This window comes from Triplophysa rosa, linkage group LG12, assembly GCF_024868665.1.
Source record: "Triplophysa rosa linkage group LG12, Trosa_1v2, whole genome shotgun sequence".
Lineage (NCBI taxonomy): Eukaryota > Metazoa > Chordata > Actinopteri > Cypriniformes > Nemacheilidae > Triplophysa > Triplophysa rosa.
Genome location: NC_079901.1, coordinates 2,252,052 through 2,270,578, shown reverse-complemented (window position 1 = coordinate 2,270,578; position 18,527 = coordinate 2,252,052). Strand labels below are relative to the sequence as shown.

Genomic DNA, 18,527 nt, shown 5'->3' with positions numbered 1-18,527 from the left:
TAACGTTTTGCAGCGTGGTAATTTAGTGTAATGGGCCTGTTTTCCATTCTGGCATTCTATATAGTATACTCCTAACCTCACCCTAAAACCTAGCACATGTACGTCTGTAAGACATCTACTAAAGATATGGAAAACGTAATCAGACATTAAAGTAATTATTATGAATCCACACTGCTCCAATTTTACTTTAATTGCGGTAGCTCGTTGAGATCGGTATATAGAACTTTGTTTGCATGTATCGAGCCCTGTTTCATTTCTTTAATGTTTGCCAAGTTAGTTACCGCAACTGTGCTTTATTGTTGAGATGTTCTCTATATGGAACTTTGCATCTGATCTGCGTTCGTTCCATTGTAATTCTCTTGTTTATTGTCGCTGTGTACTAATACACTGTTATGCGTAGCGTACAACATGGTAGAATCTTCCCAAAATGCAATGCACAATTTCCGAGACTCTCGTTTTCGGAAGGCTGCATCCTTGTGTCCTCCGGAGGTCGCATCCTCTGAAGGACACAGCTTGCATATCTCAAGTGGTGACTCTGCCCAGTTTTGGAGGTTACCGCCCAATATTGGAGTCCACATCTCATTTGGGACCGTTCCGGCCTGAAGTTATACCTATTTGACATCCACCAGTGTTCCGAAAGTTTCATCGTTCTTACAGCAGCACCCCCAGGAAACAGCTGGTCTGGATACCATCGCTTTGATAAGACAGGATAGGCAGATGAACTCCTGTGTGTGTTCAGTTGAGGAAAGGAAGACATGTACATCTCGAATGGAATGAGGATGATTTAATTATGAGGTTAACAATTTATAGCATCACCTTCAACTGTGTTTCTTATATTTTCACAGAGCCCATAGAGAGTAAGAGCCGGCTAGATCACATCAGATCTGGAGATTATGGCCACCATCCCACTGGGGAGAAAAATGACAGTACTGCAGGATCTCAGAATACAGGTCTGCAGCATGTTCCTTACACAAGACATGATGGTAAACATCCAGAATTATAATAAATACAGAAGTCTTTCACGCACGAGACATTACACAGCACATTTTCAGTTTAAAATAAAGCTTAAGTGTGCCTAGTGGACTTTTATTTGGTCCCCGTGCAGTGTTTTACTGAGGGGTGCTCTATATAAGTGTGTAGCATCTCTGTGTTCTGTGACTTCTGCAGGCTGTCTGACTGTATTGATCTTCAAATCTTTACAGGTCCTCTAAGTAGTGTGTCATCTCTCGAGGTGAACTTTGACCTGTTGGATCTGACAGAGCTCACAGATGTTTCTGACCAGGAACTTTCCGAGGTTTTTGTTGAATTGGAAGAGGATGACCAAAATGACTTGCCATCAAGTGAGTGTCATTATCCTCACACTGCATTCATTTCTGGTTTAAGTGTGGGTTCAAGTACAATTATTAATAATAACGTATTAAATGTGTCAACAGGAACAGCACTAATCAAATGTTTATTTCTCAAAGGTTTTCTGTTGTAACTCAGAAGATTTAGGATTTTATTAATGTATTAACATCTTGATTTCTACTTTTTAAAGCAATTCCAGGAGAAATATCTGATACAGATACACGAGACAACATACATGATGGAGCCATAAAATGAATGCAGATTGTAGAGCTAAAATATCAAACTAATGCATTTTGTGTTTGGCTAAAACATTTTAAAACTATTTAAGTTAGATCATGTAATCATGTTTTCATACAAACAGCATAGACATCTTTGCTAAAGACAGATTTTTTTTGTTTTTAGACCATACTATTTTCATACAATTACACAGAAAGTGATAGAAGGGCAAATGTTACAACATACCCCATGGCTGATGGTTATCTTCAGTAAGACACTCTGAATCGCACTGCTTTTTTAGAAAAAGTAAGACACAGAACAACTTAAACAAGATGGCAGACGTTTTATTACAGTTGTCCTTTGATGAAAATGCATTTAAATAAACAAGTTTAGCTATTACAATGTTTATAGTATATATTATAAGTAAGAAACATCAGGCTTGGACTAAAATAACTGAGAAAATTATGGCCCTGTTTCACAGACAAGGTTTATCTTAAGCCAGGACTAGACCTTAGTGTTAAATTAGGATATTTAAGGCACTTTTATAAAAATGCCTTACAAAAAAACATTAGTGGTTTACATCTTGAGAAAAAACAATGGCACTGACATACAGTATTTATTTCCCTCACTTTATTTATACGTTTTCACATATTAAAAACAATATTTAAAAGAATAACAAAACTGAAATATAATAAGACATACAGTATTTTAAGATGTGTCAGGGTAAGTTATTTTCAGTTAAGACAGGTCAAACATTCATTTTAGTGTGGGACTTGCCTTAAAGGGATACTTCACCCAAAAGAGAAAATTCTGTCATCGATTACTCACCTTCGAGTTGTTCCAAATCTGTATAAATGTATAAATGTCTTTGTTCTGATGAACACAGAGAAAAATATTTGGAAGAATGCTTATAACCAAACAGATCTTGCCCCCGTTGACTACAATGGTAGTCAAAAGTGCCCCAGAACTGTTTGCTTTCCTACATTCTTCAAAATGTTTTCTTATGTGTTCAGCAGAACAAAAAAATATAGTCATTTTTCCTACTATGGTAGTATATGCGTTCTGAGGTATTTAGGAAATCAATTAAATGTAGTATTACTGTTACCCCAAAACAACTCATTCATAGTTCAGCAATGATATTTATGTGTATTGTGCAGGTCGGCACCTGATACACCATGCTGTCTCCATGCCGTCTCCTTCCTGGAGACATTGCAGTAAAACACAGCCTGCTCGAGAACAAAAGCACTGCAGGGATTCTGAAACTTTACAAGACTGAGACATACAACAGCTCCATTTGATTCGAAAACATGCAAATGAAAATGATCAAGATGTAATATAGTACAGTGATATGTAAGAACTGAGAGTGACATGATATAATATGCTGAATGTACTTGCAAATACATTTTAGGAAAACCTGTTTATATCAGTGAACAAGATGAGAATAAACTAGTCTTTTGAAGAAATAACAGAAAGAGACAAAGCGTGGCATGTTAACTAATTTGATTTATTTGTATTTATTTTAATTAGATTTTTAGATTTAGAGTAATGTTGGAATGATGCATTTTTATTAAGTATGAAACTACTACATGATAATAGTTTATACTAACTATTGCTACTGCAGTAAAATATTACTGTAATAAATGTTGCCTTGGGGTGAACCGATTAAAGAGTTTACAGTATATTGTGGTTTTCTTACATTTCTATTATATTTATGCTATTTTAAGAATTACAGAATGAATTTTCTCGTAAACGTCCAGGCACCTAAAATAAACTAACTGATATTAATAGAACCTGCTTGTTTTTTACATGCTTTTCCAGTTTTAAGTACACAAAAAAAACTGTTCAAAATCAGGATTAACAGCCAAAGACGCCAGTAACGTAATTTATTTCAAAACACGTTTCATTTGGAAAATGGCAGATTTATTACTTGTTCAGGTGACATTTTATCAGCCGACTTGTATGACTGACCTCTTACTTACATGTCAATATATGATGACAGATCCGCTCTGTTGTTGTGATCGCAGACAACCAATATGATCACATTCATCAAAGCAGCAAAGGCCAAAGAACAACTCGTGTAAAGAATTCAACATCGCAAGAAACCTACAGTTATATGTTTTCAACAGAGATAGCGATAAAGGAGCAAGTTACGGAATGCAGCTTTAATAATTTTGGTCACGTACACACTGCAGGTATAGTCGTTGCTTCACCTTATAGTGCTTATTCCTGTTCTGTACACATGGGTTGTACAAAATTCAGAATTGAATTGAGAATGACCCCTAAATTCCAATTCAATTCTTGAATTTTTATCTATTTTGTATCACAAATTAACATTAAAAACATACTCTATAAAACAGATCATTAAAATTGTAATAACTTTCAAATTGTGGAAAATGATAGGATAGCACTTCATTTCCCAGAATAGCTTGCTGTATCCAAGTCTTCAAAATGGTTGACCAAAGATTTGAGGAACTGTTGACCATTAGATGCAACAACATAACTCTGTAAAGTACTTTAATAAACGATAACTGCATTTACCAAAACATTGTTTCATTTGATTACTTTGAAATGAAGATATTGCTAATTATTCAACATTAACGGAATGTATGCTTAATGTTAGAAGCTGTACTTCCATTAGGAAGAACAATGTCTATTAAAAGTATCACATTCTCACTGATATGTGATAAGAATGAATTTCTCTGAATTGCAATGAATTCAATTCCACTTCCTGTAATTCCAATTCAAATTCAATTCAATATCCTGTAGGGTGGAGTCAATTCAAATTCAAATTCATTCATTTAATTGAATTAAATTCTGAAATTCTGAATTTTGCATAGCCCTGGTACGCACGCAGTTCATTCATTTATGGGAATAACAATTGCATTCTATACTGAATTAACTTTGGAAAAACGCAGGTATTAACAAACGCATTTTGAAAAAAAATCTAGGCAGTGTGTAGACTACGGCAGAGCTAGTCAACTCCGATCCTGAAGGGGAAGTGAGCTGCATAGTTGTTCCAACCCATATCCAACAGACCTGTTTATCATTTTCAAGTAGTCCTGAATACTTTGATAAGCTTGGTCAGGTGTGTTTGAGGTTGAAAACTCTTCAGGAGCCGAGCTGACTAGCCTTGGTGTACAGGATCCAAACTGTAGTTGTTAATAACGCATTAAAACGTGGATCAGAAATGTGTCTTCGTCTGTATGTGAGTTGCAAGAAAATAACAGTGAAAAAAGTCTTGACTTTTTTACATTTTGACAAGGGACTAGCAGCTCTCTTCACGAGCCCTGCGGTTATCTCTGTAACAAATAAAAATAACCGAAATAAAAGAGTGGTGATTGTTCCAAGTGGTTTCATTCGTGCTTTATGTAATGATCCACATATTTCTTGAAATACAATACGGTTGCAGGTTGACAATTCATAATAACATGATAATTATATATTATTTTACAACAAATAATAATAATTGTACTGTAGTACAGAACATTTCATTTTAAGATGTTCCTGACATTCCAGAAATTACATTTGCACATTCGCAGTACACATGGGATTATTGGGATTTTGGACGTAACTCGACCAGTGGTTCTCCACAAATGAATGAGTAGATTAAAAATTGTTGATCTTATAAAATAAGCCATGTTGAAGAATATTATAGTCTACAAGTGCTTTCTAGGAAATTCCACTAAACATGAAGTATAACAAAACAAAACAAAAGACTAGACTGTTTTGTCAAATAACCAGAGTACTGTAACACTTCCTTCAGCGCAGACCTTGACACGATTCAATCCTCAAGAATAAATAAACTGTAGATCACAGGACAGAGAACACACGACTAAGGACAAACGTTTGGCTGTGAGGATGTTTGTGACCTGGTTGATTCATCAGGCTCATCTAAGGGTTCAAAGTCTCCACATGTTTGCGTTCCAGCATTCTCACACAGCGTGGACATGTAGTAGAGTTATCATAGTAACAATCCCTGAACAACATGAAAAAAACCAAAACAACACAGTTAATCCCAACATACATTGACATTTATTTTATTAAGCCATACAAGTGTAGAATCTAATGTAAAGTGGCCATATACATATGATTGCTAACAGACCTGTGGAAAACAGCAGTGCAGTCGTGACAGACAGAGGTGTGACTGTCGAATGGAAAGAGAATATCACCCTCTTTACACAGTTCACACATAAAGCCTTTGGCCTGGCATTTCTAATAGCACAGAGATAAAGAAAGGTGACAGAAGACAATGTCATTTTATACCGTGGTCTTGTTGAATACTCGATTCTGATTGGCTGGAAGGTGTGCATTAAAACCCTTTAACGCACAGGCAGCTCCAGTACGTTTGATTACATTTGAAATTTAACTGACAAAATCACTGTAATTTTCACCTGTTTGCTCTAAAATTTCACTGTAAACATCAATAAAATATTTAACTTGGCAAATGATTATGGTATAAGCGGGATAATCCACAGCTAGCCGTGCGTTAAAGGATTTTTTTCTCTGCTTCGCGTCGGGTGGTTCTTGGCCTCCACATTGTGCATTAAAACCCTTTAACGCACGGCTAGCTGTGGATTATCCCTTACATATTACATATTTCATTTATTTATTTAATCGTTTTATGTTCATTCTTGTTTAAATGTGTGTTTCTCACCTCACAATCCAGTTTTATATGTTTGGCAAAGGTTGTGTGAATCTCAGTGAGGGAGCAACTGAGACGCCCACTGGAGGTGTCAATCAGGTCCTGTAAGCTATACATGTCATCATTCTCAACAAAGTGCTGGCGGTCCTGAAGCTGTGACATAATCGAAATTGTAAGAACCATAATTGTATTTTATAATCAATGTTTTTGTTAAATCATGTAGATTTCAACATTTCTAATAGTTTATAAAAATCCACAGGTGCTGTGATGATATTGTAAGTTAGCTATGAATCCTACATGCTCACATTACATGATTGTTTTTTGGGATTTTGACCTTCCTGTTTTATACCATTTCTAAGGAATTATGGGTTATGTAGGATTAAAACAACTAGTTTTTTTCTGTTGAGGAAAGGTTATAGGTTTGTAGTGTTTACATTAACATTTATTCATGTTGCAGATGCTCTTATCCAAAGCAACAATAGACCCCTTTATGGCCGACGTCACGCTTACATCACGGCATTAGCTGGAGGCAAAACAAAGGGAAAACTGGAGGCGGCCAATACAAACCAGCACAGTTTTGGCTACATAAGGAGTTTAAAATATCATCTTGTTGTGTTGTTTAGTGCCACAATCGACAGAATACAGTCTCCAATTTGATATTTTAACACATACCTGCTGCCATTGCCAAACAAAAACACTGACGACAGCTGTAGTTAAACATAATAAAACTAGCGGACCGAACAGAAACGATCGTCAAAAATGCTCGCGTTTCACTTTTGTTGACGTCTTTTGTTGGTGTGGATTATGTTTTGGGACTAAAAATATCTCACGTATGCCCACCTAATCAGAAACTAGGGAACAAGGTTATTTTTCACGTAGCGTTAACTTTTGAAAGCACAGGGTATGCTAAGCTAACTTTGTTAGTTATACAACTATCGGCCAGAAACGAAACATTAAGGAAAGTGTTTGTCATCTCTTTTTCTTTAGTTATCACAAGTGCATTAGTATAAGGGAGAGGGAACAGTGAGAAGGCTCATGTTATTTGTCCGGTTTGTGGTCAAGTAAATGCATTTGCTAATGTTTGCTACTGTTAGACTTAGTACAAGAAGGCATCTACAGATGTTTACTATCTCAGTTTATCTTTACTTTACACGCTTGGTTTCTCTGTCTGGCAGGTGTGGATGTCAGGCTTCTTAACTGGAGGTAATATTCCCTGGATCCATTGAGTGAGAGCGTACAGGTCAGCCAGGTTCCTTGCGTTAAAGTTTACTTTTTCAAAAAACAAAGACTGCGGTCCTAAACAGTGAGTGATCTTACATGTTAAAATTGAATCAAATTTTTTTGCCATTGTCAAAAAGTAAGCAAACAAAACGTGCTACCTAGCATTAGTAATGAGGTCAGGGGGATCACAATGTTTACTAACAGTAAATGCGTCTATACAAGAGGATGCCATTTCCCCTGTGGTTGTTAAATGGTTTAAATGGATAGAAATGCCAAATTCCTCTTTTTTGTCTCAGTGCTGAAGTGACCTTTAGGTGCAGGATCATAAACTGAAACCTGTTACCTGCCTTTCATATATGCAAGTTCGGCCCAAATATATATAGAAAAATTTAAATAAATTGTGTATGAAATTAGAGCATTGTCTCCTGACATATTTCTGGTCCACGTCCTCACAGTTAATCTACTTTTAAACATATTCTCACGCTGGAGCTGATAGCCTTGTGGTTAGTGCTCTGACATATGGCGCTGTTGCTCGCCGGGTGACCCAAGGTCGAGTTCGGGCTTGTGGTCCCACACCCTCTCTCACCCACTTTGCTTCCTGTCCTCTCTCTTCTACTGCATTAATAAAGGCAAAAGGGCCAAAAATAAATCATAAAAAACAAAGAAATTCTCACTTTAAAAAAAAATCTAAAGGCGTTTTCACACCTGTGGATCGATTGCTTTGTTCCAAAACCGGGGGTTAAATCACTACAATATTGCAATTTATTGCAATATTTTCAATCGGACCAAACTTTGTTAATAAAAGTCACGTGCGAGTAAACTCTCCTTCGATTGGTCAGAGTGCATCTGTGTCACGGTCTGGTTTAGCTCGGTGTGTTTTCTTGGCACGGAGTTTGTTTTGGTCTGTGTCGAGCACGTGGTTCCGCTATCTTTTAGCGGATCGCGTGCTCGGTGTCCACGTCATTGTTTCCTCCTCCCTGTGTCGGTAGACTTTCATGCACTGGTGATTTTCCACTACACACACGCACTCCTGCATTTACTTACCATGATTAGCGCCCTTGTTCCCGTAATTGCCCCGCACCTGACACTATTTCCTCTCATTATTCTTCCCTTTATCATTCCCTAGTGTCTCTTGTTCGTTGTCTGACCGTTGCTCGTGTTTAGCCAGTGCAGACTGACCCAGACGTTGCTGCGGCTCGTCTGAAGAAGCCTTTCCTAGTTTTGTGCCTTGTCATAGTTCCTGTTAAGTCCTGTCTTGTTTTTTGTTCTATAGTCGCCTGCACTCCTGTTCTTCTCTCATCTCTGGCAGTTCCCTGGGTCGCTCCTCCCGTCATCCTCTGTCTGTGGCCAGCTCTTCTCCGGAGGATCGGAGAGCTTCATTCTCGCCGGAGTCTTCTTCCGGTATCCCCGCACAGCACCAGGACGGTGTGAGGAATCCCGGCACGTAAGACTCTATCTTCTCGCTGGATTCCTAGCCTTCGTTCCCGTTGTGGTGTGCCATTACCTCAGGTTCTTCCCTCACCACCGCGAGCTGGTATGCTCACGGCCGGATCGCTACTGGACAGAGTTTGACGCTTTCCACTTCTCACCACCGCGAGCTGATACGCTCGCGGCCGGGTCGCTACTGGACAGAGATTGACGCTTTCTTCACTTCTCACCACCGCGAGCTGATACGCTCGCGGCCGGGTCGCTACTGGACAGTGATTGACGATCACCGTGCTATTGATTGTGTCCAATAAATTCTGTTTTTTCCGCATCTGGGCCGTTGTTTGTGTTTCTGTCATGACAATCTGTTTATTTTCCGTCCAGTAACGCGAGTGATAATGAGCGTCACCTGCGCGTTACACCGGTCTCGCGTCTCTCACGGCGGAGCTCGGGAAGCATAAAAGGAGAAGGACGAGAGAGAACCAGGCCTGGATTTTATGTTATGTTTTATTGTTTTTGTGTGGCCGGCAGTCGTCTGTGAGGGAGCTGTCAGCACTTTACTTTCGTTTTGTTGTATGTTTATTTTATTAAAAGTTTGGTTTAACATTCGCCGGTTCCCGCCTCCTTCCTTCCTTACTTTGAACATTGTTACAGGGAGCCATTAGCTAAACAATCACTTTTGCGTCACGCAACTTTACATAATTACCCATCATACATTGTGATACAGTCTGGTTCGTTGGTCCGTTGGGTCGGATGGCTTTCACACATCTACCGAACCGCTCCAGAGTTCGTTTGCAATCGGGCCGAGACCACCTTGTTCAGACGGTCTCAGAGCGATTGTTTTAGGGTGGATCCTAGCGCGATTGCCGTGTTCACATATGCCTAAACGAACCGAACCAAGAGAGAAAAACGCACCAGGTTCCGAAACAAACCCTTATGTGTGAAAACGTCCTAAAATAACAAACATGATACATATACATACACAATACAACTAGACTCCCATCTGATCTATCTGTAATACTGATAACAGTAATTGTTTACTTTTAAGGGATGAATTGAACTTACAGTGATAATGTAAAAGGTACATTAATCTGTCAATTTGTCACGTGTCACTAGAATATTTAGAAAAACAAGACGTACATATACACACGAGTAAATTAAACATAAACTAGGACAGATTGAGAATTGAAGTAAAACAGGAGTATAAATCCACACCAGGATATTAAACTATACACAGGTGATCATGACGGGTTACTATGGTGACAGAACGGACAAGAAGGTTGACAAGACATGATAAAAGGCAACTTGGTTCAAATGACCCAAATCTGACTTTTCCTCTTATGTGGCTCCAACTGGATATGACCCACAAACGTGTAAGCAGGAAAAATGCACATGCACAGTAAAAAGACAGGCGGGCGACAGGCGGGAATTCAAAATAACGGATCACAACAACCTCTCGACTGTCCCATTGGATGTAAGTAAAGTCAAAATATATAAATAACTTAAATATACTAACTACATACTATTTATATAAATGTATACTCTGACACGTCAAATTGTATGGCCGCTTTTGGCTGTTTAAACCATTTATTTACACAGTGTAGGCAGCGCATGTTTTAGCCGAGATGCTAACGAATATAAGTTAAGATGAAGCTTGTGGGGCTAACGTTAAATGGGTAACGTTAGTGTTAAATGACAAACAATGACTTTTAGACACTTTTAGCTATTATGTTCACTTTTAGTGAATGTATAGCTCTTTTTTAACTTATTGATGTTTGTGTTGAATGGTTTTCCCACCCATGTTACATAAATTGTCTGTAATTAAATATTTTTTTATCATTCAGTTCTGTTTTTATCCTTTTAACTCAGAATTTTCAGTATTTTCCAGTTGAGTAGCAAAAATCGGACGGAAAATATATTTATTGTGATTTTTTATTATTATGTTATTTGTTATATTTGCACATGTAAAAATACTCATTGACAATGGAAAATCTGAATAAAGTGGATTATTACAGTTGTTGCTATAAATAGCCTATTGTACTCCTTAACCATAGACCAAAGCAGTGACTTCCAGGCATTGTAATATTTTGTTTATTGTTACATTTGTAAACCAATTTGTGATGTGCTAAATGATTAAATGTAATGTTTTATGATATGTTATCTAAATCCCTCTTTTTGGTCTCCATGTCTTATTCCCAGGGACACCCAAGGCCAACAGACCCAGCCCACCCTAATGCTCATCCTTGCACTGCCTGGGACACCTAAGGCCAACAGGCGCAGCTCCTGTTCTCTTTTTGCCATAAATACATATCTACTTCAGCAATGCAAAATTGTGAAATGTACTATAGAAATAATTTTGACTTTGACTACAAAGTCTACTTTCGGATCCTCACACCACCTGGTAATAGCAGGAAACCCATTTGGAGAGAACAGCATTGTTTTCTCTAGCTCGCAAGGATTTGCTTTTTGGCAAATTACAACCTTAACATGGGTGTTGGCCTTGCTATGACACATTAATTTTTGCTGGACTTTTTAACAATTGTACATTTGTACAAAGTACCTGAAATATTTCTGTATGTACAGTATATTTAAAATTAAGGCAAATCATTTGCTTAGTTTTGTTAAGATAAAGACTTTTCATTTATAACAATATCACCAACACAATATTAATTATACATGTGATTTCATGAAGTTAGAACGGTAATGTTCAATATTGACCATTCTGTAAATATTTATTCAATGTAAATCGTTGTTGTTTATCAATAAACTGTTGTATTTGATTTAGTATTTCTGCTTATTAAAATATTGTGAATAGCAAATATAAACTGTGAAATGGTGCCTTGAAGCACCTAAAATGGTTCCAGACCATTTTAATAAAAGGGATCCCCAAGAAGCCTTGAGGGTTCCTCAGAGAACCGCCCTTCGTGAAGCGGTGCCTTGAGTTTCCCCTGAGGGTTCCGCCGGTGTGGCAATGTGAAGAACCCCAAATGGTTCCTCAAAGTACCTTTAATTTTTACAGTGTGGATTCTGATTTTTTTAGATCTCAATTTCTATGTGAAAATAAATTGGATATGAATCGCACACACATATTTGCATCTGCACTTTCGCCTGATAGATCGGATAATGCGAGTGTCAAAAGACAGCGGTCATGAACACCGTCAATTCTGTTAGACACCAACTGTGATCACATCACTCCTTTCAAGACCATTTTCTTTTCGAGTCTTCAATGGTGCAAAGTTTTGCTGCTCAATGAAATCTCTGTCCAGCATATTGGGCCGTTTTTACTTTCTTGACAGCGTAAGCTTTTCAGAGTCAGCATGTCTACATTGGATTGTTTTCGCCAAGTGAATAGTGTAAATTGCAGATATCGAGTTATTCCCAAACTCACCTGCAGCAGCAGTCGATCCTCCATGGCCTCCTTACAGGTGATGAAATATGGCTTCATGAGTAAGATGTCTTGACGTAACTTCTGCAGTGATAGAAATATCATAGGATTGATTTCATTGGATTACTTTTTTCATGTGCAACAAACACACCTTGCCCATAAAAACTAAGTAAAAAGCAATGAATCTACAATAACAAAATTTCTGTCTCGCTCTTTATTTTCAGCCAGACATCTTCATAGTGATGTATCTGTAAAGGTTTGTCCTTGTTGGATTTGGTTGGAAAATAAGGTTGTTCTTTGTTCAGTGAAAGTGCAGGTAAACGGTATCTTTCCTTCTTGGCCGGTTTTTGTCTGAGTGCTGACTCAATGAGCATGTTGATACTCTAGTATTGCATTCTTACAATGAGTATTTATTATTGACTTTTCAGTGTATATTAAATGTCTTTTTTGACACACTACACCCGTAAAAGTAATCCTACAACAATTATGCATGCCTGAATATAAAGAATTGGTCAAATGTGCCTGCAAAAAATATGATCAGAATATCAAATTGCATAATAATAATGCACTCAGTGTAGACTGCACAGTGAGGACATGGGGACAACCCCAGTTCAGCTCTCAGTTCAAATCAGATCAGTTTATCAGATCTCCAGTTAAGTTCTCTGCACAGTTATATCAAGCTACATCAGGTAACAGAAAGTCACAGCTCAAGTGACTTTTGACCCATAGTCAAAGCCATATTTCCTCAAGGGTCAAATTTAGGACCTTTGTTGTTTTCACTTATATAAATGACCTCCAGACGTCTGTCTGTCCAGATGTTTCTGTGCAGATGTATGCTGATGACATGGTAGTAATATCTTTCAGGTGGCTGAGAAGCTCACTAACTCTATGGTTAATATTACAGCTTGGTTGAAACACTCCTGCCTGCAGCTGAAGTCCAAATAACTTTAGTGTTGAGCCAGATGTTTTTGTGTCAGGGGAAAGACTGCAGATTGTGTCTGAATACAAATATTTTGGGTTTTTAATTGATTCAAAGTTGTCATTTACAGCACATGTAAAAAGGGTCTGTAATCGAATCAAATTCAACCTCAGTAACTTTAGACACATTCGTCATCAAATATCCACAAAGGCAGCAAAAATGTACACGCACTCTATGATCTTCTCACATATCACTTACTGTTTACCTATTTGGTCACAAGCTAGTGTTACATCATTGAAACCTCTGCAATCACTTTATAAACAAACTGTAAACATTTTGGATAAGAAACCAAGTATTTCTCATCATTGTCCTTCTTCTTCTTTTCCTTTCGGCTGTTCCCTTCAGGGGTCGCCACAGCGAATCATCTGCCTCCATCTCGCCCTATCCCCTGCATCCTCTTCTCTCAGACCGACTACCTTCATGTCCTCCTTCACTACATCCATAAACCTCCTCTTTTGTCTTCCTCTTGGCCTCCTGCCTGGCAGCTCTAACCTCAGCATCCTTTTACCGATATATTCACTCTCCCTCCTCTGAACATGTCCAAACCATCTCAACCTGGCCTCTCTAACTTTGTCTCCAAAACATCTCACATGTGCTGTCCCTCTGATGTACTCATTCCTGATCCTATCCATCCTCGTCACTCCCAAAGAGAACCTCAACATCTTCAGCTCTGCTACCTCTAACTCTTCCTCCTGTCTTTTCTTCAGTGCAACTGTCTCCAAACCATACAACATCGCTGGTCTCACTACTGCCCTGTACACCTTTCCTTTCATTCTTGCTGGTACTCTTTTATCACACAACAGACCTGACACTTTTCTCCACCCATTCCAACCTGCCTGCACACGCTTCTTCACCTCTTTTCCACACTCCCCATTACTCTGGACTGTTGACCCTAAGTACTTTAAATCCTGCACCTTCTTTACCTCTTCTCCCTGTAACCTCACTGTTCCACTTGAATCCCTCTCATTCACACACATGTATTCTGTCTTGCTGCGACTAACCTTCATTCCTCTTCTCTCCAGAGCAAACCTCCACCTCTCTAGACTTTCCTCCACCTGCTCCCTGCTCTCACTACAGATCACAATATCATCCGCAAACATCATAGTCCATGGAGATTCCTGTCTGACCTCATCTGTCAGCCTGTCCATCACCACCGCAAACAAGAAGGGGCTCAGAGCCGATCCTTGATGCAGTCCCACCTTCACCGTGAACTCCTCTGTCACACCTACCGCACACCTTACCACTGTCCTACTGCTCTCATACATATCCTGCACCACTCTAACATACTTCTCTGCCACTCCAGACCTCCTCATACAATACCACAGCTCCTCTCTTGGCACCCTGTCATACGCTTTCTCTAAATCTACAAAGACACAATGCAGCTCTTTCTGACCCTCTCTGTACTTCTCCATCAACCTTCTCAAAGCAAATATCGCATCTGTAGTGCTCTTTCTTGGCATGAAACCATACTGCTGCTCACAAATGCTCACTTCTCCCCTTAGCCTTGCTTCCACTACTCTTTCCCACAACTTCATTGTATGGCTCATCAGCTTAATACCTCTGTAGTTTCCACAACTCTGCACATCTCCCTTGTTCTTAAAAATCGGCACCAAAACATTTCTCCTCCATTCCTCAGGCATCCTCTCACTCTCTAAGACCTCGTTGAACAACCTAGTTAAAAACTCTACTGCCATCTCTCCTAGACACTTCCATACCTCCACTGGTATGTCATCCGGACCAACCGCCTTTCCTCTCTTCATCCTCTTCAAAGCTCTCCTAACTTCACCCTTGCTAATCCTTTCTACTTCCTGCTCAACAATATTTGCCTCTACTACTCTTCTCTCCCTGCCATTTTCCTCATTCATCAGTTCCTCAAAGTACTCCTTCCATCTTTCCCTCACCCTCCTGTCACCTGTTAACACATTTCCATCTCTATCTTTAATCACTCTAACCTGCTGCACATCCTTTCCATCTCTATCCCTCTGCCTCGCCAACCGATACAAATCCCTCTCACCATCCTTACTATCTAACCTTGCATACATATCCTCATAAGCTTTCTGTTTGGCCTTTGCAACCTCTATCTTAACCTCACGCTGCATCTCCCTATATTCCTGTCTACTTTCCTCCGTCCTCTCACTGTCCCACTTCTTCCTAGCTAACCTCTTCCTCTGGATACTCTCCTGAACTTCCTCATTCCACCACCAAGTCTCCTTGTCTTCTTTTCTCCTTCCAGATGATACACCTAGCACCTTCCTACCTGTCTCCCTGATCACTTTGGCTGTAGTAGTCCAGTCATCTGGAAGCACCTCCTGTCCACCTAAAGCCTGTCTCAACTCTTCCCTGAAAACAACACGGCACTCTTCCTTTTCCAACTTCCACCACTTTGTCTTCTGCTCTGCCTTTGCTCTCTTCATCTTCCTCACCACCAGAGTCATCTTACACACCACCATCCTATGCTGTCTAGCTACACTCTCTCCTACCACTACTTTGCAATCGCTAATCTCCATCAGATTACAGCGTCTACATAAGATATAGTCCACCTGTGTGCTCCTGCCACCACTCTTATATGTCACCCTGTGTTCCTGCCTCTTCTGAAAGTACGTGTTCACCACAGCCATCTCCATACTTTTAGCAAAGTCTACCAACCTCTGTCCTTCTGGGTTCCTTTCCTGAAGACCAAACCTGCCCATCACTTCCTCATCCCCACTATTCCCTTCACCAACATGTCCATTAAAGTCTGCGCCTATCACCACTCTCTCACCTCTGGGAACACTCTGCATCACTTCCTCAAACTCGCTCCAGAATCTGTCTTTCTCCTCTTGCTCACAACCTACTTGTGGAGCATAAGCACTGACAACATTCAACATCACCCCTTCAATTTCTAGCTTCAGACTCATCAACCTATCTGACACTCTCTTTACCTCCAGAACATTCTTCACACACTCCTCCTTCAGGATCACTCCTACTCCATTTCTCTTCCTGTCCGCACCATGATAAAACAGTTTAAACCCCGCTCCAATGCTTCTAGCCTTGCTCCCTTTCCACCTGGTCTCCTGGACACACAGAATGTCGACTTTCCTCCTCTGCATCATATCTACCAGCTCTCTGCCTTTACCTGTCAACGTACCAACATTCAAAGTCCCTACTTTCAGTCTGAAACTCCTGCCTTTCCTCTTCTCTCTCTGCCTACGGACACGCCTTCCTCCTCTAACACACCTTTCTCCTCTCCTTTGACCAACAGTAGCCCAATTTCCACCAGTGCCCTGTAAGTCAACGGCACCGATGGCGGTCGTTGTTAACCCGGGCCCCGACCGATCCGGTATGGAAGTCATGTTAGTGATTCGCATATTTGATTTGGCAAAAGTTTTATGTCGGATGCCCTTCCTGACACAACCCTCTCTATTTATCCGGGCTTGGGACCGGCACAAAAAGTACACTGGCTTGTGACCTCCTGTGGCTAGATTATTTCTCATCATTGTCCAATATTACAAAAACACAAATTACTCAGCTGGGAAAACATGGTAAAGTATTCAAATCTATGTCTTGTTTATAAAATTATTCACGGTTTATCATCCCCTCCTCGCCATCAGTTTGTCAACATCCGAACAGCTAATCATAGCAGAACCAGAGGTGCAGTGAGGGGAGATTGTATTATTCCCTTTAGGAAAAGTGTATTTGGCCAAACTGCTTTTTCTGTTCGAGCTGCTACTGAGTGGAACCGCACACCCATAAACATCAGAAATCTAAACACATATAACATTTAAGATCCAGTTAAAGAAATGGCTGGTTGATAATCAGAGCTGTCAACATTAGTTTACTAATGGATTTGCTTTCGCTGTCCTCTGCTGGCTTCTTGCTTTGTGTGTGGGTGTTCTTGTGTTGGTGTTCAGTGTGTTCTTGTATATGTCTGATGTTTGTTGGATTGTTGGTCTGTTGTGTTTTTATTGTACATTTTAACGCATAGTCATTTTTTCCCCAATGTATTGTATTGTATTGTAATTGCTATATTGTTATGTAAATATGTAATTTTACTCTCTTTTAGGCTGACTTTTACCATCTGGTGAAAAATAGCCTTTTGGCTAACTCTGGCATATTTACAGTAATGTTTATTAATATGCATTGTCGCTGTTATAAATAAATAAATAAGTTAATATGCTAATACAATATATCCAGAAATATTTCCTGGTTCAGGAGATCTTCGGGATCTTTGCTGTAACTCAGGAGCAGACTCATGGCTGAGTAGACTTTAAACAGGGTTCCCACACTTTCATCAACACCATATTCAAGGACTTTTTCAAGCACATTTTGGTCAAATTCAAAAATGTGTTTTTTGTGCCGTCGACGGGCACTTTGGGAAAAGGACACCATTTTAAGGACGTCGCAAACCAGCAAACATCTGTCTCTCTTCACAAAGAGCCATTTCAGAACTGTGTTAGCAAAGGGTACATGCAGTCAAAGACATAAATAGACACCGCATTGAGGGCTTTGGCCTGTTTCTGTATTGGGTCAACAATGCTGCCATATTGGGGAGGACAAGACTATCCATAAACAAAAGGGAGGTGCAGTTTCTTTGAATAAAACACTCAGTAATGTTTACATTTTACATGGGTTTTTTTAATGATTTACAGTCTACGTGGAGTATAAAAATGTCTCGTCTCGAGTTACTTATAATATTGATAGTCAGACTTAGAAAATTGTTCATTGTTATTAGGAATTTTGAAAAATCACACTGGTCAATTAGTGATTTGGCTTGTTTTTCATAGTAACTGTGGAGACATTCCAATGTAAAGTACGGGATAGAATAATCCCGACAGCGTGATCAGGACTGAAGTGGAGACAAGTATCACACAGAAGGGGTTTATTTATTATATGCGATGATAACCGAATGCAAGTACATTATCCCGTTTATTACATGGCTACTTGCCTCAAGAGTAAATTATATAATATATTATGTATTGATTTTAAATATTCAACTGCAGGGAAAACCTGTTTACTTTTGTTTTTTAGGCAAAAAAAGGTTAAAAAAAAAGCTAACATTCAATTTGGTTTAAATCATTTGTAAATATAATCTCATATATGTTTTAAAAAGGCTTAAACCTTTTTAATAATTATTTTGCTTGTCAGACAAGTACCTGGATGATTGTGCATTATTAGGTTTGATAATAAACAGATGAGAATGCCCTTCAGAAAGGAGGTTTAGTGAAAACTCTGAGTATATTACCCTGAAATGAGGGAAACTCTGGGTTCCCTTTCTGTCGGTCTCTCGACGTTGTGTCGAACCGACAGAATGGGGTTTGTCTTGAGAACCTATC

At 39.2% G+C, this 18,527-nt stretch overlaps 1 protein-coding gene across 1 annotated transcript; it reads right to left on the bottom strand.

Annotated features, from left to right (window-relative positions):
- Nucleotides 1-1,809: 1,809 nt before the first annotated feature.
- def8 (differentially expressed in FDCP 8 homolog) lies at nucleotides 1,810-12,356 on the bottom strand. Its single transcript, XM_057347543.1, has 4 exons — nucleotides 12,240-12,356; nucleotides 6,218-6,358; nucleotides 5,666-5,775; nucleotides 1,810-5,539 (listed from the first exon to the last, which is right to left on the bottom strand). Exons 1-4 carry the CDS (start codon nucleotides 12,339-12,341, stop codon nucleotides 5,455-5,457), a joined length of 438 nt encoding a protein of 145 aa, XP_057203526.1. The 5' UTR covers nucleotides 12,342-12,356; the 3' UTR covers nucleotides 1,810-5,454.
- Nucleotides 12,357-18,527: the final 6,171 nt, after the last annotated feature.